We start from the raw sequence: 21,948 nt of genomic DNA on the forward strand, positions 1-21,948 counted from the left end.
CTCTCGGGAGAATGCGAGCCTCGGCCGTGCCGGCCGCCACAGATCGGCGGCCACCGCCGTACGCCGGCGCCGGAGGAGAGAGGTGAAAACGTTATCCGAAGCACCTCCTAGCCCTGAACACAAATCTGAGACTCGTTTGGCCTGAAAATGGCCTAAACGCCACAGATCTGCTAAGAAACCAATCGGTTTCTTTGGCTCCGATGGCTGCGTGAAAGGGGAATCACCCTAAGGTAACCCCTTTCTTTGCCTTATATCCTATTTCCTTTTCCTTTTTCTCTCGGTGTCTCCCTCTGTATTTTTTTTCTTTCTGTTTTTCCCCAAAACCCGAATCTCCCTCTTGTTCTTCACTCCCCTCTTTTTTTTCTCAATCCTCCTTTAAAACCCGAATCTCCCTTTTTTTTTTCTTTTGATTGGTGATGGCTCTTGATAGATTGTCTGGGATTTGCTGTTGATTTGTTTTCCATTGTTTAATGGGTTTGTTGATGGACTGCTCTTACTTTCGGTCACTGTAGATGATAGCGGCGGCGTCAGAGGCGGTCGGAGCTGACATCAACAAAGGACGGCGGCGGTAGAAGCTACCTAGGGTTATGATGAAACCCTAGGTAGTCGGGTCGGATTGCTGAGTGGGTCGGATTCTGGGCTAGTTCGGGTTTTGGGTTAGCTGTTGGTGGGTATCTGTTGTTGGGTCAATGGTTGGGCTTGTCACTTGCAATCTGGGCTTTGGGTTGGCTGCTGATTTGGCCTTGGGTGTGTAATTGGGCCTGTACAAAATTTGTAATATATAATTTAATAATAATAATAATAATAATAATAATAATAATAATTAATAAAATTAAATAATATAAAAAAGACCCGAACAAAAACGGGTGTCTACATTACTAGTACTAGGAAAATTGAATTGTTTAATGTGCATCGATATGTAAACCAAGAAAACAAATCTTGTTAAAGATTGAAATCCATGATCGCACAGTTTCACAACGTGAAGCTGAGTGTATCGCACAATTTTTTTTAATCAAGATTTTAGTCCCAAAATTATAAACCCTAGAATAAAAATATTCTCAACAATTCAACATATAAGGCGATGATACCACTTGTAATAACAGAAATAATAATTAATATGAAATCAAATCAGGATCTAATCATGTCAAATCATCAATAATAAAATAAATATTAGATTTACAGAAACATACCTGAATATATTATTGTAGATTACCTAGAAGGTTGAGATCTTGAAGATTGTCTTTCGGTTATGATCTTCCAAGAAGATATAATTCTCTTTAGTATAAACTATCTGTTGGGATAAGAGAAAATATGAGATATATATTTCTTGGGGACTATAACGTTTTATATAGCTGATTAAATCAATTATTGTTTGTACTTATAACTCTGCTCCTCATTGAATTATAAATAGAACTTTAATACTATCTACATTTTTATTTCCATAACACTTTTAATACCTTATGACTTTATAGCATAATTGGTCGCTTAATTTTTTTCATATTTTATGATAACAATATACATTATAAATATGTGTTCATAATTATAGATTTTAATCCAACACCAAAAGCTTATTAGAGTTTCTTCGTTTACCAGCCAACCTATCTTCTGTGAAGCTGAGCCTGTAGCGGGAGAACTTGGCACTAATAAAGGGTCCCTCCACATCTTTTCCATTAACACGGTGTGGAAGAGGTAGGATTTTAGAAGAAGAAGAAAGAAATAACCTGGAGAAAAAGAAGGGTGGGTTAACAGCTGTTAAGTGTCACGTCAGTAAAATTAATAGGAGGTAACGACAGGGACAGAAATGAAAATAAATTAAAAATTCGATGATTGTATTACAAGTTTTTAAAGTTGGGTGACCAAAATGCAATCGTCCTAAAAGTTTAGGGACTATTTATATTTTGCCCTTAAATAAATTTTGAAGCTTAACAACTTTATAATAAATACGGTGAGGGAATTCTTATTCGTTATTCCTCTTTTTAATTTTAGTCGGGTCTTACATTTCTGTCTATATGCAGAGATTATTATGCAGAGATTTATTAGCATGGATTACTTCTCATTACAGACGCGCATATGAAGACTGTATATGAAGACTGTTCAAATATGTATTTATTTATTTATTTATACATGCATTGTATTTTATCTTTATTTTTAATTTTCTGACTGCCAGAGGTATTCCACGGAAGATGGTCTCAACCATGTGTTGGGAGCAGCCTACTATCCTACCTCCCCTTACCCCATTGCATATGGGAATAAGGTTTTGTTGTTGTTGTAATTCTTATTCGTTAGGTACATAACAATTTCTAGTAGCAAAGCTTTATGAATGTTTAATAAATGAAAAGAAGTCATGCCAGAAACCAGCTTATCCGAGATAACTCCCCAAAAACGCCAACTTTTTCACTGTTTTATGAATTCAACAGCTTGCAAATTTTGCAGAAATGATGAGCAGGAGAAATCGATGCACCATTTATATCTCAGTTGGGTTTCTTTCATAAATAAGCCCTGGACAAGTGGTTGGCATTTGTTTCCTTTATTAAAAATAAATAAAAATGGTGATCAAACTTTTAATTGTCTCCCTACCCGTGATCAACTTCTGCGAATAAGAATTATCACATCGGGGGATTGTGTACTTTGCAATGAAATGATGTAAACTCGGTCTCACCTATTCTTTGAATGTCCAATGGCTGCTAATTTATGGGATTCTATTTTGCTTCATAATGGGTTAAAGAAATCAATCTCAACCTGGGAAGACTTGATCACATGGGCAAGCAATACCTGGAAAGGCAAATCTCCTATCTCAACCATTTTAAAGATTGTTTGGTGTGCCAAAATATGTGATATGGGAGGAACGAAATAGACGAATTTTTCGAAGAAATACAAGGACTGCCGAAGAACTTCTTGCTTGCATCAAAAATTCTGATTCTATTAAATTGAGGGGAGTAAATATTAATATGTCTGATAGTATCAATACTTTCTTATGTAATTCTTGAGGTATTAATTAACCGATCTTTTGTCTTGTAAGTATAGTGTAATACGATTTTGTGATCGGTTTTTTTTTTGTAGCAGTTCTTGATTCGTTGGGTAATAAAATTAACTGAATTGTCCAAAAAAAAAAGTTAAAAGGAAGGATTTGGGTGCTGATGTTAGGATGGTTCAATCAGGAAGTCGAAGATGGTGAGAAGCAAGAAGAAAGGGCCGAGGGAAAAGCTCGTATTAAAGTTTTCCGCCAACATCGAAGCCAAAGGAGCATAAAGGGAAGGATGGCCTTTTTACACAAAATAATCCTTGCCATTGACACGAGACTGAAGACGACGAGGCAAAGTAAAATTGAAGTTAAAACTCGCCAATAAACACTATCATGGATGCATGTTTGTTTATGTGCTCGCATTGCATTGTGCTTATCAGCTCCCTATTGCATTCCAGAAAGATGCTTTTCTAAAGGCATAAGGCTTCAGTAAAATGCATACGAAGATAACTAGTTCGAAAGGCGTACATTAAACAACTGTGAAAAGGAGGAATCGGTGAACGAATTCGACAAGAATCATCACTGTCTACCTCAAGTTTCAAACCATCACCGAGTATATGCATTGTTGGTATTTCAGATAAGCAAACGATGTGAATAACTCAGCTCGGTCACTGATAAATACATGATTGTGTCAAATTATGAGGCTTCCCAAGCTTGTTACCTCTGAGAGTGACAGAACATCGGATTCGCCCGTAGAACTTGGTTTTCACTAATCTGCCCAAAATGTTGGCCCTTGACCTCATCACAAATGTCAAGTTAAGAGGCACGGCAACGGTGTTCAGATGCTCTCTAGATTTCACAAGAGACGGTATCCCACCATACAGTGGAACTTGAGACCCTCCGACGATCGTCACCAGTTTCCGCTGACTCTTCCGTGACTGCGTAAACTTCTTCGTCTGCTTCATACATTAATGACATCAGTAACCAAAACAACATCAAATGAAAACAGACGGGATAAGGCCCCAGTTTAAAACCACGGAACATTCCTTACAATCCTAGGGATGAAAGTGTGAAGCTATATTGTGGTCCAATGTATGCAAGCCAGCTAAGCAGCAAAGGTCCTTTTCGAAAGGCGTTTTTTTCAAATCAATTGGCCACATTCATAATTGAACTTGAAACAAACGATGAAACCAATTGAGATTATGTTGGGGCACTCCAATAAAGACATGGATAACAGTATTCAAATCCCTCTGTTTCAATTTCCCACTTCTCTAGGCTGCTAACTACTAACCCAAAAGTCCTTGCTTTCCCATTTTTAACCAAAGCTATCACTTTCCACCCTTAATTAACCCTTATTTTAAAGGCTTAAGGATCACTTTTATTCATGTAGTGCCAAATTTATTTTTTTAACTCGTATCGTATTTTTACTTCAATTTAACACTTAAAGTTATTTAATTGCATCTCTTCTCCTAACTTAAAACTCTAAATTATAAATCATAAGTTAGTGTTTAGAGGTAATAGGGTTTTAAGGATTATAATTTAGGCGTTTTAAGCTATAAGTGGATTATAAAATGATGTAATTGAACAATTGCAATGTATAAATTGATACGAAAATAAGATAAGATCGAAAGTGATAAAATGAGTCTACTAGGAGAGTAAAAGCTACCCTTTTGACTATTTTAAACTACTAATACAAATGATGTTTTACAATTGAGTGGAATATCGAGACTACTAGAAAAATAATATTATCATTTAGCATCGAGATTATTTGATGGATTCTACTAGTGCAAAAGATTAGAAGGGGAAATGAGTTTTATTTTTTACCAGTCCGGAGGCAATTTTGAGCCGGAAATAGTGAAGCTCCCAAGGGGTAGAGGTGACATGGACGGCATAGAATGTAGCTGGGTTTCTGTATGAAATCTGAACCGTTGAATTTAGTGAAATCATATCTGTTGGCACCCCAGATTCATCATTGCCTGCCTGATAATGGAAGTTCTCAAACACTATGTGCTGCTTACAAGATCAATACACATACTTTAGGGAATGTTTAGTCGTAATGATTTTATTTGATTTGATTAATTAGCAAAATAAGGCTCAAATTACGGTATAAAGCAATTAAACCGGCGTCCATTCCACATTCCTAGGCCTCCTAGATATCTGTGAATGGCTAAATGCCCCATATTTCATGAGAAAAACTAGTTAACTGAGTCACTGAGTTGACTCATGGAGTCTGGGTTTAAAATTTCATCAATCAATGGAAAAGAAAAATCCTTTTTTGTTTTTCAGGAGCATTCAATACTTTAGGTGCCGGATGGAGAGTGCCAACCACGTTTTGCAAATAAAAAGATTAAAAGTGGCTTTACATATTTTCAGTGAAAAGAAAAACCCATATAATCATTGAGTTTACTCAGTCAAAAAAAAAAGCAGGGGGTGGGGGGAAGGCCAAAAACGAATCCGGTGACAACTGAGTCAACTCAAAGAAGAATCAAAATTTTCCAAAAACATAAAATTAAAATCCAACCTTGACGAGGATTTTAGGCTTGTAACTCCTGCTAGCACCCCACAAGATCAAACAGAACACTGTGAACAGCACGAAAAACAAGAAAACCAGGCAAAGATAAAGCCTGACTTTATCAGCCTTACTGCCATCACGACCGTCCATTTCATCGTCGTCGTCGTCACCATCGCCACGACCAAGCTGCACATGTTTCCAAGAAGAAAGGCCCCTGGGGTTCTTAAGAGAAGCCGCGAATCTCGACGTAGACGATTCCCGGGAATGGTGAATGGGGGAGCAATGGTAATAATGGTGCGTTGGTGAAGCCGTGGGGCTCGAACCATACGACATCTTCTCGACGTCGTGATTCGAGGGGCTCTGGACATAGTAAACCGGCCGCCAGGGCGACCTCGGCGGCCATGAGGCATCGATGCTCGTCCCTTCTGAATCCGTTTTTGCATGCATTTTTTAAAATTTTCGGGTGTTTTCTTCACGACAAAGGGCGAAGAAGGGTGAACAGCGTTTGTTTGTGTCTTAAAGTTTTTTTTTCAAGTTTTGACAGTCACGAGACAGGGGAAATGTTCCATTTCTGTGTAATGGTTTTCAAGTTTGTGTTATCTTGGAATAAATATGGGACAGGTAGAGAAAGAAGGCATTTCTACCGAAAAATCATTATTATATTCAATAATTACATGTCTGACATAATCTCCCCTAATATAATCAATTTAACATTCTTTTTGACACGATAACAATAAAACGCAGATTGTCAGTCATGTCTTCGTGAGTTTTGTTTGAACCGGTGCCACATAAGAAAAGACACATATGATCATACGCGCCTTCATTGAATATTTGACACGTACAGAAGGAGCGGATCAAGAACCGCGCCTTTCATTATACACGATGATTTATTGAGTACTTCATTATTACCCGACCCTGAAAATTTAACTTTTTAATGATCTCTCCACTATAAATAACCCCTCTAAACGCAAATATCATCATATCAAAATTATTTATTTATCCTCACTTCTATCAAGCTAAGTAGATTTTGTTATTGTTTTTATAATGTAAAAATATTTTTATTATGTTATATTTATTTTATATTTAATTATTTGAACAAATTTTATTGTACTAATTATTTTGTATTATTTTTTACGGTTGTAAAATTGGAAGGCGGGATAATACCTCGAGACATTTTGTCGATACGGTAACAATATGAAATTGTGTTAGTTAAATTATTGTTAATTTTTTTTAATATTTTGGATTAGTTTATATTTTAATTCATATATTATTTATTTATTTAAGTGTATTTTTAGCTATTGTTTTTGTAGATATAAGACTTAATCTTTCAAACTCTCAAAATGACATGTATTTCAGCTATTATTTACTATGATAAAGAAATTCGGGAAGATGAACCGACATTGTCTTTGCATCAAATCATTATGTCAAAATATCCTTCAAGAGAAACATCACTCTTGAGGAGCCGATCACTAAAATTTCAATGAAAGTTCATGTTTGAAGTACCAGAAGACTTTCCTCAATTCAATACAGATTTCCAATCGTAATATTTCCGTTAACTTATTCAGCGTTCGAACTCTCCAACAATGACGATGTTTCTATGATGATTGATTCTCAGAATCAATATTTAGATGCTGACACACAGATGTATGTGACATTTGTTGAAGTGTATGTGGTTCGTGTTATATCATTATGCTCCCACTATGGGTCGACTCAACAAGTTGATCAAGTTGACAGCCCAACTCAAGTAATGTGTAATGATTTTAACTCTTTAATGAGAAATCCACACCATGGTGACATCTCATCAAGTTCAATGGGGAGACATTCATTAGCAACTTGTTACGATCTGTACCGATGTGACTCCATAAATAATATGTGTAGCAACACTGCTTCTAGTTCAAGGGGAATGCATTCATCTGTAAAATTTATTTGACCTAAATATAGAGATTCCCTCAACGCAACAATTTGTGCAGTACCCATTTGACATGATGCCTTCAAGTTACAGGGAGAGGCATTCAACTGCGAGCTTCTTCGACCTTAATGTGGAGATGTCTTTAAGTTCAAGGGGGATGCATTCAACTACCAACTTGTTCGACCTAAATATAGACATTGTGGAGAAACCATCATTTCCACCAGAAGAACCTCTTCATGAGCTAGGGCAGATGGTGCTGAGACTGGACTATTCGTTCAGCCAGAATCACCGCAGTCAATATGGACTCCAATGATGATGATGTAGATGAAGTTACCACAAATATGGTACACACTAAACCTCCAACACACATGTATGAAGTTGACTATGGTGCAATGTACGAGCCAAAATTTACGGATATACCTAATGTTTGTGACTACGGATTTAACTCATAAGTCAATGATAGTGAGTTATATAAAGGAATTGAGTTTCCATCCAAAGAAGAATTGATGATGGAAATTAATTATACAATATTTGTAATTTCGTTCAGTCCAAAGTCGACCGTTCTACCACCGAAAAGTATGTATGCCACTATGTCCAATGTGATAACGGATGCAATTGGATGGTTCGTGTATCGAAGAGGAAAATGAAAAACAATATATGGGAACTAACAATATATAACGGTCCTCACACATGATGTGCTGGAGAGATTAACCAAGATCATCCCAACTTGGACTCTGACATTATCTGCCAAGCCATCATGCCCATGGTCAAAGAAAACTCCTATTGCGATGTTGATTTCAGCTATACAGTCACAATATGGGTACACCGCCTCATACAGGAAAGCATGAAAGGAAAAGCAAAATGCCATTAAAAAACTTCACGGCGAGTAGGATGCATTTTACAATGAACTACCAAGTTGGTTTAGGATAGTGCGCAGATTGAATCACGGGACAATTGTCGACTTCAAAATTTTCCATGCATACCACAATGATCGAGTACTTCGCAATTGATGCCAATTTTATCATTTTTTGGACTTACCCACAATACATTAATGATGTAAAATACTGCAAGCCCGTGGTCCAAAATGATGAGAAATTATTGTATGAAAAATAAAAGCAAGTTTTACTATTGGCAGCTGTCCAAGATGGTAATCGCAATATTCTTCCAGTTGCTTTTGCCTTTGTTGAAAGAGAAAGATACATATACTTGAGCTTTTTTCCTCAGAAACTTACTTTTACATGTTGTCACAAGGGAAAAAATATGTGTCATTTCAGATTGCGGAGCTGAGATCAAAGCAATAATGGATTCTTTATGTCCAATGTGGTAACCACCATATGTCCAACATCGATATTGTATCTGACACATTGCTACTAACTATCATAGAAAGTTCAAGAAGAATGATGAGCATCAAATATTTGTGTGTATGGGTATGTTAAAATGCCTAATTTTATTTCTCAATCATTTTCATTTTTTTGTGGAAAATTAACAGTAAGTTTTATATTTGACACTCAGGTTATGAACTATTACCTAAAACATTTGAGTATATGCTTCAAGATTTGTGAGGAAAGAACGAGTAAGGATACAATACATCAGCCTCATCAACAAATAAATGTAGACAAATGCATATGATGGTGGATATCGAATGGACACATGACAACCAACTTGGCTGAGGCTATCAATTCGACCTTAAAGGGGGCACACCATTTACCAATAACGGTTTTGGTTAAAACAACTTATTTTCATTTGGGAACACTTTTTGCCAAGCTCGGGGGACAAGCTCAAACTTGGATGCAAAACAATCATGTCTATCACCCAAGATTAGTTGCAGATATACAAAAAAGAATTGATGCATTAAATGGAATGTTTATAACAATCTTCTCTAGAACCCATAAATTACTTAGTGTCATAGAGATGTCATGACCTCTTCAAGGGATTCAAGCTAATTTGTTCAAAGTTAATCTACAAGACAGGTGGTGTGACTGTGGGTTTTTTCAAGCTTTGAAGTATCTATGCTCCCATGTCATAACAGTTTGCTCTTATATCCGTCAAGACTATAACCGTTTTTTGGATCCCGTATACTGACTTTCAGAAATATTTAAGGTATATAAATTTGAGTTCCCCCCCATAGGTAATAAGAAATACCCTGATGAGGTTCAGAATTGGCTTTCAATAGTACCAGATTCGTCCTTATTAAGGGAGCCCAGTCATCCGAAATTCATTCGAATTCATTGTGATATTGATATTCGGGAGACGTCCAGAGAAAACAAAAGATGTGGGCATTGTAGAAACCTAGGACATAATAGGAAAAAATGACCATCACTTTTGTCATCAAGTAACTGTTGACGTTGTGTCGTTGTAATTATTGTTTATAAAATCTAAGTTTGTGTTATTTAATTTTCATTTACTTTCAATTAATGACATTTGAGCATCACCGAGTAATGGGTTACTCAGTGAAAATTAAATAAAAACATTACAAACTAAATACAAGAATACGATACAATTCAAACAATAAAAATAACTAAATAGAAACATTAAATGCAGACGATACAATTCGAACAATTAAATAATAAAAACATTAACAAAAATTAAATAAATTGTCATAATTAAATAAAACTTTACAATTGCTAGTAAATAAAGAAAATTAAATAAAAAACATTACAAACTAAACAATTCTATCGATGTTTGCGTCTTGAATGTGTTCCGCAGGGCGGTGTATGTCTGTGTCGATGAGGATTTCTTCGTATAACTTGTTATTCCTCCTCACTCTCGTCGTCGATATCATCATCATAATCAGGAGCAACTACATTTTTTTTGACAAGGAACTTATGACGATGTAGCACTTCCATAGAATAATAACCCTAGAGGTGTATGACTGATTATTCCACCGCTCATAGAAAATTGTGAAAACATCAACATCGATGAGTACAAAAATTGCACCAGAGGTATCTGTGTATGTGGTGAACCTTCACCCACCAAATAAGCAACATATGAACCCCACGCTGGATCTACAAGCATGGAAGTATAATATCCGTCAAGAGATGTCATAAAACCCGAATGCAGTGGCATCTAATATAGAAGTGGTGGTGTCTGACCCAACTATTGTGGCATTTGAAATGGTTGTGATGTCATCTGATACGGTTGTGGTGCCATCTGAAACGACTATAGAATGTACACCAATATATAAGGTGGTTGTTGTGATGATTCTGGTGCTACAACTGATGACGAGGCAAAAGCATCTGCTCACTATTCACGAGTCGAGGGACGATGATGTTGTGACGGTGGACGTCTTTGTCGGAATTAATGAATGCTTCCGCCTCGTGCTTCCTCATAAAGTAGGAATGGTTTCCCGTTCATGTTGAACTAATCATAATAATCATCCACATAAATGGGTTCCGTACGGGGAATGCGTCCACGTCAATCATCCCATATCATTACTCACTCGATGTGCTTCAGTAGTCAATCGACTTCTTTTTCCCCCATCTATCAATGATATGCATATCGTTGAGATTCTTAGGTGCTTCCAGAATATATTGTACGAAACCAAATTGGCAAAGCACGCGACCAGTAGGATGCCACTCGACAATAACATAACATATCAGAGGAACCACCTTCGTCTAGAAATCTAATAGGCCTATCAAGTGATGTGGGATGCAAATCCTCATTTCTTTAGTAGAATAAGGAGCCCATTGATACTAAAACAAATATGTATAATTCTTATCAAAATAATATTTTAATTATATAACGATAATTAAAAGTAAATAATAAAATTTAAATGTGTACCTCTGTATCAACATTATGGTAAATCCCGATGATCTTTTCTTGCACTTGACCACCTATTCACTGAAAAAAATTCGTTATATACTCAGCAAAATTATTTATATACGAATTCAGTATTGAAATTACCTCAACAATAGCGGGAAGACCAACAGGTTTTTCACGACCGAACATAAAAATGACATTTGATACCATGCCTAAGACTGGAGAAGAATGAGACATCCGTCGATAGCATTTTTTCGATAATCAGTTGCTCAACACATTTCCATATACATAAATGCAAAAACTGTGGAGCCTTAACTGAGTCCACCGACAACTTGAAAATCTTCGAGGTGACGCAACCACATACAATGAACTTGGTTACGCGATTTATCGGGCATCATGATCCCTCATATGAGCTGTAATATACAAGCTCGTGCATATATTTTAACTTGTTCCTCAGAGGTGTCACGACTCAAATGTTTAAAAGTTGTATCCAACCAATTTAATGGTATTCGACCACCGTTGAAATTAGGCGGGACACCTCTAAGATACTCATCGCACAAGGAATGTCAGTTACCACTCGCCACCCCAGAAATCACACCATCATCTATTGGAATCCCCAAATGTATGGAAACATCATCTAGCGTAATAGTGCACCCTCTACACGGAAGATGGAATGTGTGTGTCTCTGGTCTCCATCTCTCAACCAGTGCAGAAATAAGGTTGGGTTCAAGGTTAAGTGTCATCATATTTCACTGTGTAACTGAATCGAGCCTCACCTAAATATAGTCAGACACGACTATGTATCTCTAACTTAGCGTTATGAATGAATGAATCTAATATACATCTCTCCTAATTTAATAAATAGTATACAAATTAAAATATAAATTAATACTAAAAAATTAAATAAATAAAAACATTCACAATAACTAAAATAACAACACAATTTAAAATTATTTCCTTATCGGCAAAATGTCTCGAGATATGATTCTCATCTAAACATAGCAACCCGCCTTCTATTTTATATTTGCAAAAAGTAATAAAAAATTCTTACAATAAAATTTAATAAAATAATAAATTATTAAATAATTATAATATAATAAAAATATTTTATATTCTTAATATAAAGATTGATAATAGGAAGAATGAGAGAATTTGAGATTTGAGTGTGGTTTGAGGGATGTGTTGAGTGTGGTATTTATAAGGAGAAGAGAGGGGACGAGTGGTAATCAATGTGAGAGACGGACGATTCGACTGAATGAAAGGAAAGGTGTGGATCATGATTCGCGCCTTCCGTACGTGTCAGACATTCAAAGATGGCGCAAATGACCATCTGCGTCTTTCCTTAAGTGACGTCAGCTCAGACAAAACTCGAGAAGACGCGGTTAACGATCTTCGTTTTATTATCATCGTGTCTGAAAAGGTGCTAGATTGATAATATTAAGGGAGAGAATGTCTGATATATAATTATTGAGTTTAAGGGTGATTTTCAGTATAAACGCCAAGAAAGTAGAAATGGCTTACTTGGGTAATTACATTGGCGCGAAGATTGAGTCAACAGTTATTAACCCATCGTTTCATTCATCAATCAAATGCCAAGAACCGTTACTTCATTTTTATAGGTAAATTAAAAATTTCTCAATCAACTTTTTTTAACTCTTATTTTGGTCTTTAAATTTTAAAAAGATTAATTTACTCAGCAAACTTTTGATTTATTTATGTTTTAGTCACTCAGGTGTTAGTCATAAAAAGAAAGCAGCCACGTGAGCTGATGTGAAACGTTTTTTATTGGCATGGAATCCGTATGTATCCATGTCATTTCCCCTTTATTTCTTTCTTTTTCTTTGATTGTATCTTCTTTCCTCCTGAAACTTTTATAGTTTGAATCATGTGTCATGTTGATACTGCAGTTTTTATTTTCTAATGTATTTTTCGGCCATTGGAGATTCTGACGAACTCATCTCATTATCTCCTATCACTCTATCAATTTATATTTTATCTAAAATTACTTTAAAATCTATAAAACTCACCATAAATTCAAAACCAAGCTAACCTATAATTATACATCATTCAATCAATGTTGAATCAAAATATAAAACTCGTTTCCTCCTTTATCTCTCCACAGTTGAGATTTCGAAAGAAGATGCTCCATAATCAAGAATGAAATTTGAAATTGTGATTTTTTTTACCAAAAAAATAAGAATTTTTTAAATATGTTATTAGTTTTAAAAGAAAATTATCTACTCATAAGGATATTAAGTTATTAAATATGAGAAAATCGAAAGTTTAATAAGTAAATTAATTTTTTAAACTTTAATGATCAAAATAAAAATGAGTAAAACTTGAGGAGTGAAATTTGTAATTTACACTTTTTATCCAGATTCAGTACAATGCATACAATCTTCATTTAAGATATGGATATGGACTAATTAAACATTTCCTTTTTATATTAAATGTATAATTTTATATTCAGGAAAAAGTATAAATATTTTTATTATAAACAATGTGTTTACATGGGTGAAGTCAGAAAAATTGACAAGGAACGAGATACTATATAATATATACAGTAGACTTGGCAATTTATATCGAATTTTATTTATTCATTAAATTAATAATTATCATAAAATAATATTTAGATGTTATGTATATATTATTTATTCATTAAATTAATAATTATCATAAAAAGTGAATCAAGTAAATAATCTAAAGAGTACGTAGAACTTAAAAATTTTATGTTGTATATATATTATTTTTATATTATAATTTCCCAAATTTTATCTCTAAATTAAAAGTTAATATATATTTATATCCATTTCAATTTTCAACTCATGACTTGTAGAATATTATAAAAATTATGATTGAATTAAGACACCATCAATAAAAATAAAGTACTTTGAATATTTAACAGAAAAGAATTATTGAACTAATACGTCAAAGTTTTATACATGATATTAACAAGTTTTCTTTAAAGTGTTAATTGAAATATTGTAGTCGGATATAAATTTAAAGATGGTGGGATTAGTCAATGTAATATTGATTATAATAATATAATTAAGGGTGTTTACTAGTCACATTTAATTATGGGGGACCCACTCGACCCAACCACATTAAAACAACAAAACTTGGGGCTTAAATTAATCAGATAGCCCATTGTTAAACCAACACAGTGAGGATTTGGCTGGGATTTAGATGATTTCAACACTCTTGCATCTGAATGAATACATTAGGCTTGTCGGTTGGGACACACGAATTTGTGTCAGGAGGGGTTAGGGGTGCAAACATAAAAGATTATATTAAAATTTTAGAGGATGTGGGATTATAAATTCTTATGGAATACGAAATTAAACCATTCATATAAAATACAAAGAAAATATTTAAAATATAAGAGAATTTTAAATTTTTAAAACCGCATGGATCGGATAAGGCTTGCCGTTAGCTTTCTGAACAGCTAGCCGTTCACCGTGGCCCATGGGATCGATTAGGCTATGAAATTTCGTGGCAAGTCGCTTAAGAGCAGGGTGGTATTTCAATGCCTTCCCAATTTGGAATAGCTTTACTGCCGATGATACTGCTTATTTGACCATTGGAATCAAGATGTTAAAATGTGCCTTCCAGCCCCATCACAAATTATGAATGGCTCTATTTAAAAAGTTTAACAACGAAAGTTTTAAGATTATATATGTTGATGAGAACAACATAGTTTTGTTCGTTATAGATTGTTTATTCTTTCTGGTTTGAGTGAAAAATCATAATCGATGAAATTGTGATCATTGATAAGTATCGATATCTATTGATTTTGTCACAAGATAGAAGATAGATATGTGATTGGAAAAAGTCTAAAAAAATTATAGTGACTTTAAGTGTTGTGGTTAGATTTAGGATCATAATAATTACCTATTAATTAACCTGATTGATATCATCGGAGTTCATATTAAAAAAAATATGATTTCTGGAATGACAAAGTTTAAGGACTTCTACTATGAATATATTCTTTGGAAGTCTTAATATTCGAAGGTGACGTGACAATATGCAAAATAGGTATTTATGGTTATTAAGAACTTGTCTGCCACTGATCTCCTTATCCGATGTAAGTTTATAATCTCTGGTCAAACTCTTCTTGAAAAATTGCAGTTAAAAGGGAGGACATTCTCCAAATCCAGGGTTTCCGTTTACTAGTGTGGCTGTGTTATAATATCATGATAATTATTGACAAATAAATAAACACGAGCAAAAAATAAATAACACTAATATTTACATGAAAAACCAAAAGAAAAAACAACATGAAAAAAAGAATTTCAATAATATGATGAAGAAAATACAATACGAGATAAAGATAAAACCTAATGTCTAACTCTTACCTTTAATATCTATTTATATAAATAGATAAATAAAGTAGAAATCTACTATAATAAAATTTTCTACTGTTAATCAAACTAGATTTCTTGCTTTCCCAAATTTTATACTCCCTCTATACAAAAAAAATATATATCTATTATTGACTTTTTTGTCATTTTTTTATACTTTGACATGTTATTATTTAAAGTTTATTATTGATAAAAATATGTAAAAATATATTTTTAAAATCTCGAATTAAGTAGTTTTTAAATATATATTTTAAAAAATTTAATTATTTTAAATATTTAAAACAATAATTGGTTTAAAATTTAGACTTTTAAAAAGTCAATAATGGACATTTTTTATGGGACAAAATGGTATTAATTAATTTGTACCACTTTGAATTTGAGTCAAACTCTAATAAATATTCACATTGACATGAATTTTGAAAATGTGAATATTTCGAGATAAAACACTCAAACTCGATGCGACACTCAAATTTAACAAAAACAATTCTTCACTTCAATGAATAAGTTTTCCACATATTTCACAACACCCCTCAAATAGGTAATCTTCAGTTATGGGTACAACTGAATCCAAGCTTTTTTTAAGCTTGGATTTAGTCTTCACACCGATATGGTTATCATAAGTGCCAACTTTGCTGACAAATGTATCACCACGAGCAATATCATGCACAACACGGTCCCGATCATCAATGATAATTTTATCTTCAAATCTATTATACCCTCGAAATTGAACTCTTTTCTGCTTCACATAACCGTTTTGCCCACAATTATCTTGTTCAACAAAGTTTTTCCTTTTGCTTAATTTAGTCAAAATATTTTTACTAGTAACATCATTATTTGATAAGGAGAAGGAAACATCAATTGCATTATCTAAAATTGTTAAACCCTATAGAACATAAAACTTAGCAGTCTTTCTCTGTTCTTTCATCACAAAAATAGAGCCCTTGCAAATGTCCATAGTTAGATAATTTGTTCCCTTTTGAATCTAGGGTACCTAACAAAATTAAATTTATGCTCAAATATGGAACATGTCTCACATTACCAAGTGTTCAAACAATCTCATCGAACATCTTAATACTTGCGACTTTACAAAGGATATTATTTCCCAAAAATATATAACTTGTAGATACAACTTTATACGTCGCAAACCAGTCACGACTAGGACTCATATGAAACCTGCTAACAGAGTCAAATATCCACTCATCACTTGTTATAGAGTTGTCATCAACATCAACTAGTAGTTCTCCATCATCGCACTTATCGCTACACCGACCTCACCAGATTTTCCAAAGTTCTGCTCTTTAACATCTCTTTGATTTTATTTTGTAATTTGTAACACTCCTATTTAACATAACTTTTCTTTTTACAAAAGTGACAAGTTTTACCTTAGTTGGAATATTTTGATCTACCCTTTCATATACTATCAAAAGAACGCTCGCCTTTTTCTTTCACGATCTGATCTAGTCGATCCATGCACCACGAGACGCTCTGCCTATGACTTGGAACCAGATGCAAGATGTTTTATCTTGTCAAACGAGTGCAGGTCATTGTACACTTCTCCAAAAGTAAGTGTTTCAAGACTGTACATAATTGGTCGCTAAAAGTTGAGTTGGAATGAGGCAGAAAACATAGGAGGATTAACCTAAGTCTTTTTGGTCATACTTCACTTTTAAAGTCTTTATATCAGAGATAGTTTCCATAAATACTTTCAGGTGCTCTTCAAGAGATGAACCTTCTGCCAACTTGAGTAAATAAATATTTTGCTTTAAGTGCAACTTACTGGTCAATGATTTCTGCATGCATAGTTGCTCCAATTTTGCCCACAAAGAAGCAGTCGTTTTTTCTTTCAACATATCTTGCAATATTTAATTTGATAAGCTTAAAAGGATCTGAGATACGACTTTAAGATCCTTATGTTTTTCTCCGTTTTTCCGATCTGATGATGTATTCTTACTAAATGCTTGCAATGCATCATCTAAGTTCAATCGTGTTAGGATATCCCCGAATCTTCATTTCATTACAAGAACATGTTGTTTGTCTAACAACGAAATATCATACTTCATTTTTACCATAATCTTGAACTTGAAATTATGATATCAATTTGTTATAATATCAAAATAATTATCGGCATACACATAAACACGATCGAAAAATAAATGACACAGATTTACATTGAAAATCCAAAAGGGAAAAATCACAAGTAGAGGAGAAGAATTTCACTAATATGAAGAAGAAAATGCATAAGGAGATAAAGAAAAAGTCTAATGTGTAAGCTAATCCTTACCCTTAGTATCTATTTATAGGGATATATAACACCCTAAACCGATTTGACACACAGTCAAACGATTAGAATGCCACACAGACCACAAAGTGGCTAACCCAAAAATATTTCTTTTAATTACTCGTTATAAACAATTAAAAATCCATTTAAGTCAAATAATTCAACCACACATATATACAATAAGTTTAAATTGGGGAGCTCCCAAAATACAAGTATATCAAAATATAGAACCTACTTTTCAAAATAAAGTTACGACTCGAAATATACAAGGGTCTACAAATAATACATTCCCTCTAAAGAATAATTCAAGACGTACTCTACGCTACACTCGATCTGGAACGCTACTACTCAAAAGGCTCCTCAACTACCCTAGATACTTGTGCATAGAAACAAATTCCAAATGTTGAGCTCACTAGCCCAGTGTCACACTAACAATTAAACCACACTAAAAGTGTTCATTAAATGCTCAAGCTATCAAGTGTAATGCAATAGTGAATATACTCATATACTTCACACTCTACTCTATAGTAGATATCATGGTGCGATGAGGGTTCTGCTTCTTGGAGCTCATACACCCTCTAGTCTACCGAGAAAGAGGCCCAAAATCTCTTAATCGGACACAACACCCTTGACTAACCCACCCCTCACAAGTTTCGGGCCTCGACCCTAGTTAGTCAGTTTAAAGTGCCTCACGCACTAACTAAGGATATCTGGACTGATTTTATTTCTCGATACTAGTATCATTTGCTAAAGTAACTCGGCTGTCCTCATCATTTCCCAAGCATTCAATCAAGGCTAGTTTTATGTCACCCTAATTGATCTCGTTTCTAGATGTATTTGATTATTAACTTCTTCTCACTTGTAGTCTTATTGATAGCAACAATAGAGTTATTGGGAACATCATCACATCTCAAAATCCCATGGCAATAAAGCCCAAAAAAGTATGCTAGTACCGATACTAAACCTCTCGGTATCGGTACTGACCCTCGAGTATTAATACTTTACCTAGGGTATCGATACTCCATAGTAAATTTTAGTTAAGGAAATAAGGGTTAGTATCGATAATCTCAAGTCAGTACTGATACTCAACCCTTGGTATTGATACTCCCCTAGAGTACCGATAACAAAATTAGACATTGGAATTTTGGTCTCAATACCAACCCTTGGGTCTCATACCGAACCCCCAGTATCAATACTCCTTTAAGGGGTATCGATACTTCCCTCACAAAACCCTTTGATTTTATGCCTTTTGTCATAACCATTTTTAACGAAAAATGAATTTAAAATAATTATGACTTTATTTTAGGAAATTGAGATTTTTTATGAATGTTGAATTAATTTGATTTGGAGTCGTCATTGAACTTTGGGTTAAATAAGCCGAATACCTAAAAACGCATTTTCAACGAATTTTAGAAAAATCATTTAAAATACGAAAATTGGTCTACATACTACCAAAAATATGTTTTAAGGGTTTGGGAGTCAATTACACGTGGGGAATGATTATCACCCCCAAGACTCCCAAAATTGATACTTTGATTATATGTTGTCTAAAATGGTGAAATTTTACATATTCAAATCCAAGATTTAAATTATGATCTTTTTATTTCAATGAATGAATTTTGAAAAGAGTGAACTTCTTTGTAAAATGTTTGACTCTAAAACAAATTTGATTCACTCGATTTTATTTGAAAAGGATGTTCTCTTACCACGTGAATTAACGAAAATTAAAGTCCAATCATGTTGGATGTAATTTCGTTAACCCATGACACAAGACAACATTGCCTTTGATTAATTTGGGAAAACAAGAAATAAATGCATAATGGATGAATGCAACGGTAATAAATATTATACAAAAGATGAATGAAATATCAATCTAATGTAATAAATGAATAAAATACAATAATATTAAAAACGATGGTCAATGAATAAGATAAAATAACTAAAAGTGATACATAAATAGACCCATAAAATAAACAAAGTAATAAAATAATAAAACAAATAAATATTTATCTACTAGGAAAATTTCGTAAAAAATATGTGTATTTAAAGTAAAATAAAATATATTTGTATACTTGTAAATATTATAAAGTAGAAATAAATAATAATATAATCCTTTTATAATCGAATAACCCTTAAAAGGGCACTCCATGTATTTGAAGGCGTTATATAGGTTAATCGAATAAACCAATTAGCCTTATTTAAAGCGGCCAAAATAATATTTAATAATTAAAAATGAAATACATATACACAATAAAGTATAATATAAATATCATATTTAATAAGATAATATATATGTACTAATATATTATATATTAATATATAATAATTATGAAACTGTTGAGTTAATCAATTGACGGAATAGGCCAAGAGGGGGTGAATTGGCAATTAAAAAGTTGGTGGAAGCTTTTGCAAAAAATTAAAAGAAGTTGCACAGCGATTTAGAGTGGTTCGACTTTCTCAACCAAAGTCTACGTCCACTACCTTAGCTATCCACACTAAGGATTTTCCAACAAATTCACTAATTTGTTCTTTTTTTTAGGCCGAAGAGATAACCTTACAACTCCCTCAAGAATATACCCCAATTCTTGAGAACAATCTTTCTCAAAGAGAAATACACAAATTTGCAAACTTACAAGGAAAACCTCACAAGATAGATTGTTTACACAATTCTAGAACAAAGAAAAGAACACTCAAGAATGAATACAATTGAGTACAAGTAGTGTTCTTGAAAGCAAAATGAATATTGAATGAAAAATAGGCTTGAAGTGCTCAAACAATGAGTTTGATGCTTTCTCTTTGATTCTCACTTGATTCTTGTTTCTTGTTGTTGATTAATGGCTTCTAAACTTGTTTAAATACTCCTTCAATTGATTTGAACCTTGGGGATGATTATTGGAGTCAATAGAGTTGTTTAAGTGTGAAAATAATTAATAAAATCAGTTGGGAGCGTCATTGCATCGATGCATACCCAAGGTGCATCGGTGCATCAAGTGTAAAATTCAAATATTTTGACCGTTGGAACCTTAGTGCATCGATGCATAAAATGCAATCGATGTTTCAAAATAGCCTGAGTGCATCGATGCATGGCTGGTGCATCGATACATCAAATGCATTCGATGTTTTCATAAAACCCTGAGTGCATCGATGCATGGTATGTGCATCGATGCATGAAATACATTTGATGTTTAATTTATTCCATGGTGCATCGATTCATGGATTGGTGCATCGGTGCATCACTTTGAAAATTGATTTTAGGCTTGATTTTGATTCAAAATACTTTGTGAAAATTGTTTCAAAAATATATTAAGTATAAAACACAATTTTACACATTTAGTAAGGTTTGAAATTGATCTTGAAAGACTTGGAGTAATAATTTGATATTCGAGTAATTAAAACGAATATACTTAGAAAATCATTTGTAAAATCTTAAAATTCATTTATACTTAATTTGTTATATCGAAACATCAAAATGTTTTCAATAGAAACAAATATAGAACAAATACATTCACATACAATACACAATACAAGAACTAAATATAAAAAGAACTACACCAAGGGCTAAGTCAAAAGTAAAATAGAAATAACATGTCAAATATGTAAATAATCCACAGAAACTAAAATGATGAACTAAAATAATGACCAAAATAAAATTTACAGTGGCAAAAAAAACATAAATTGAGCATATTCTATCATGCAATAACCATAGAGGATTGGCATGCAATAAATCATAAATAGCTAGTGAAAATTAAAAATTAGACCAAAAAGATTCAAGAGTAAAAAAATTACTAAAATATAAGCAAAATAAGTATGGAGCTCAAAATCAAAATTAAAATATTGCATTTAGTGACTAAAATGATGGGATACAAACATTAGATGGCCCCTGTGTGTTTACCCCTTTACCAAGCGTGCAACAATTTCTCCCCCTCTCTAAACGGTGTCGTATTAGGGTAATATATTAAAAAAACAAGCTCCCTGGCTACACTGAGGGGAGATATTGCCACCAGTTGACGCGTCTCTTTGCTCTGAGCGTGGATCCGAGCCTTGATAGCCTAGAAAAGCTTCTAGTGCCATAGATCTACAAAAAAACTACTCGGCTTCTTCAACTCCGGCGTCTGCCAAAGCACGCAGAAGAGTGACGGTGAGTCCCTCGCTCTCTTGTTTGAATCG

General features: G+C 33.7%; 1 protein-coding gene across 1 annotated transcript; it reads right to left on the reverse strand.

The window, feature by feature from the left end:
* Positions 1 to 3,611: 3,611 nt before the first annotated feature.
* On the reverse strand, positions 3,612 to 6,020 carry LOC120176993. Its single transcript, XM_039183261.1, has 3 exons — positions 5,484 to 6,020; positions 4,787 to 4,972; positions 3,612 to 3,918 (listed from the first exon to the last, which is right to left on the reverse strand). Exons 1-3 carry the CDS (start codon positions 5,919 to 5,921, stop codon positions 3,631 to 3,633), a joined length of 912 nt encoding a protein of 303 aa, XP_039039192.1. The 5' UTR covers positions 5,922 to 6,020; the 3' UTR covers positions 3,612 to 3,630.
* Between the last annotated feature and the right edge of the window lie 15,928 nt (positions 6,021 to 21,948).

The sequence above is a fragment of the Hibiscus syriacus genome, unplaced genomic scaffold, assembly GCF_006381635.1.
Source record: "Hibiscus syriacus cultivar Baekdansim isolate YM2019G1 unplaced genomic scaffold, ASM638163v2 tig00112276_pilon, whole genome shotgun sequence".
Classification (NCBI taxonomy): Eukaryota; Viridiplantae; Streptophyta; class Magnoliopsida; order Malvales; family Malvaceae; genus Hibiscus; species Hibiscus syriacus.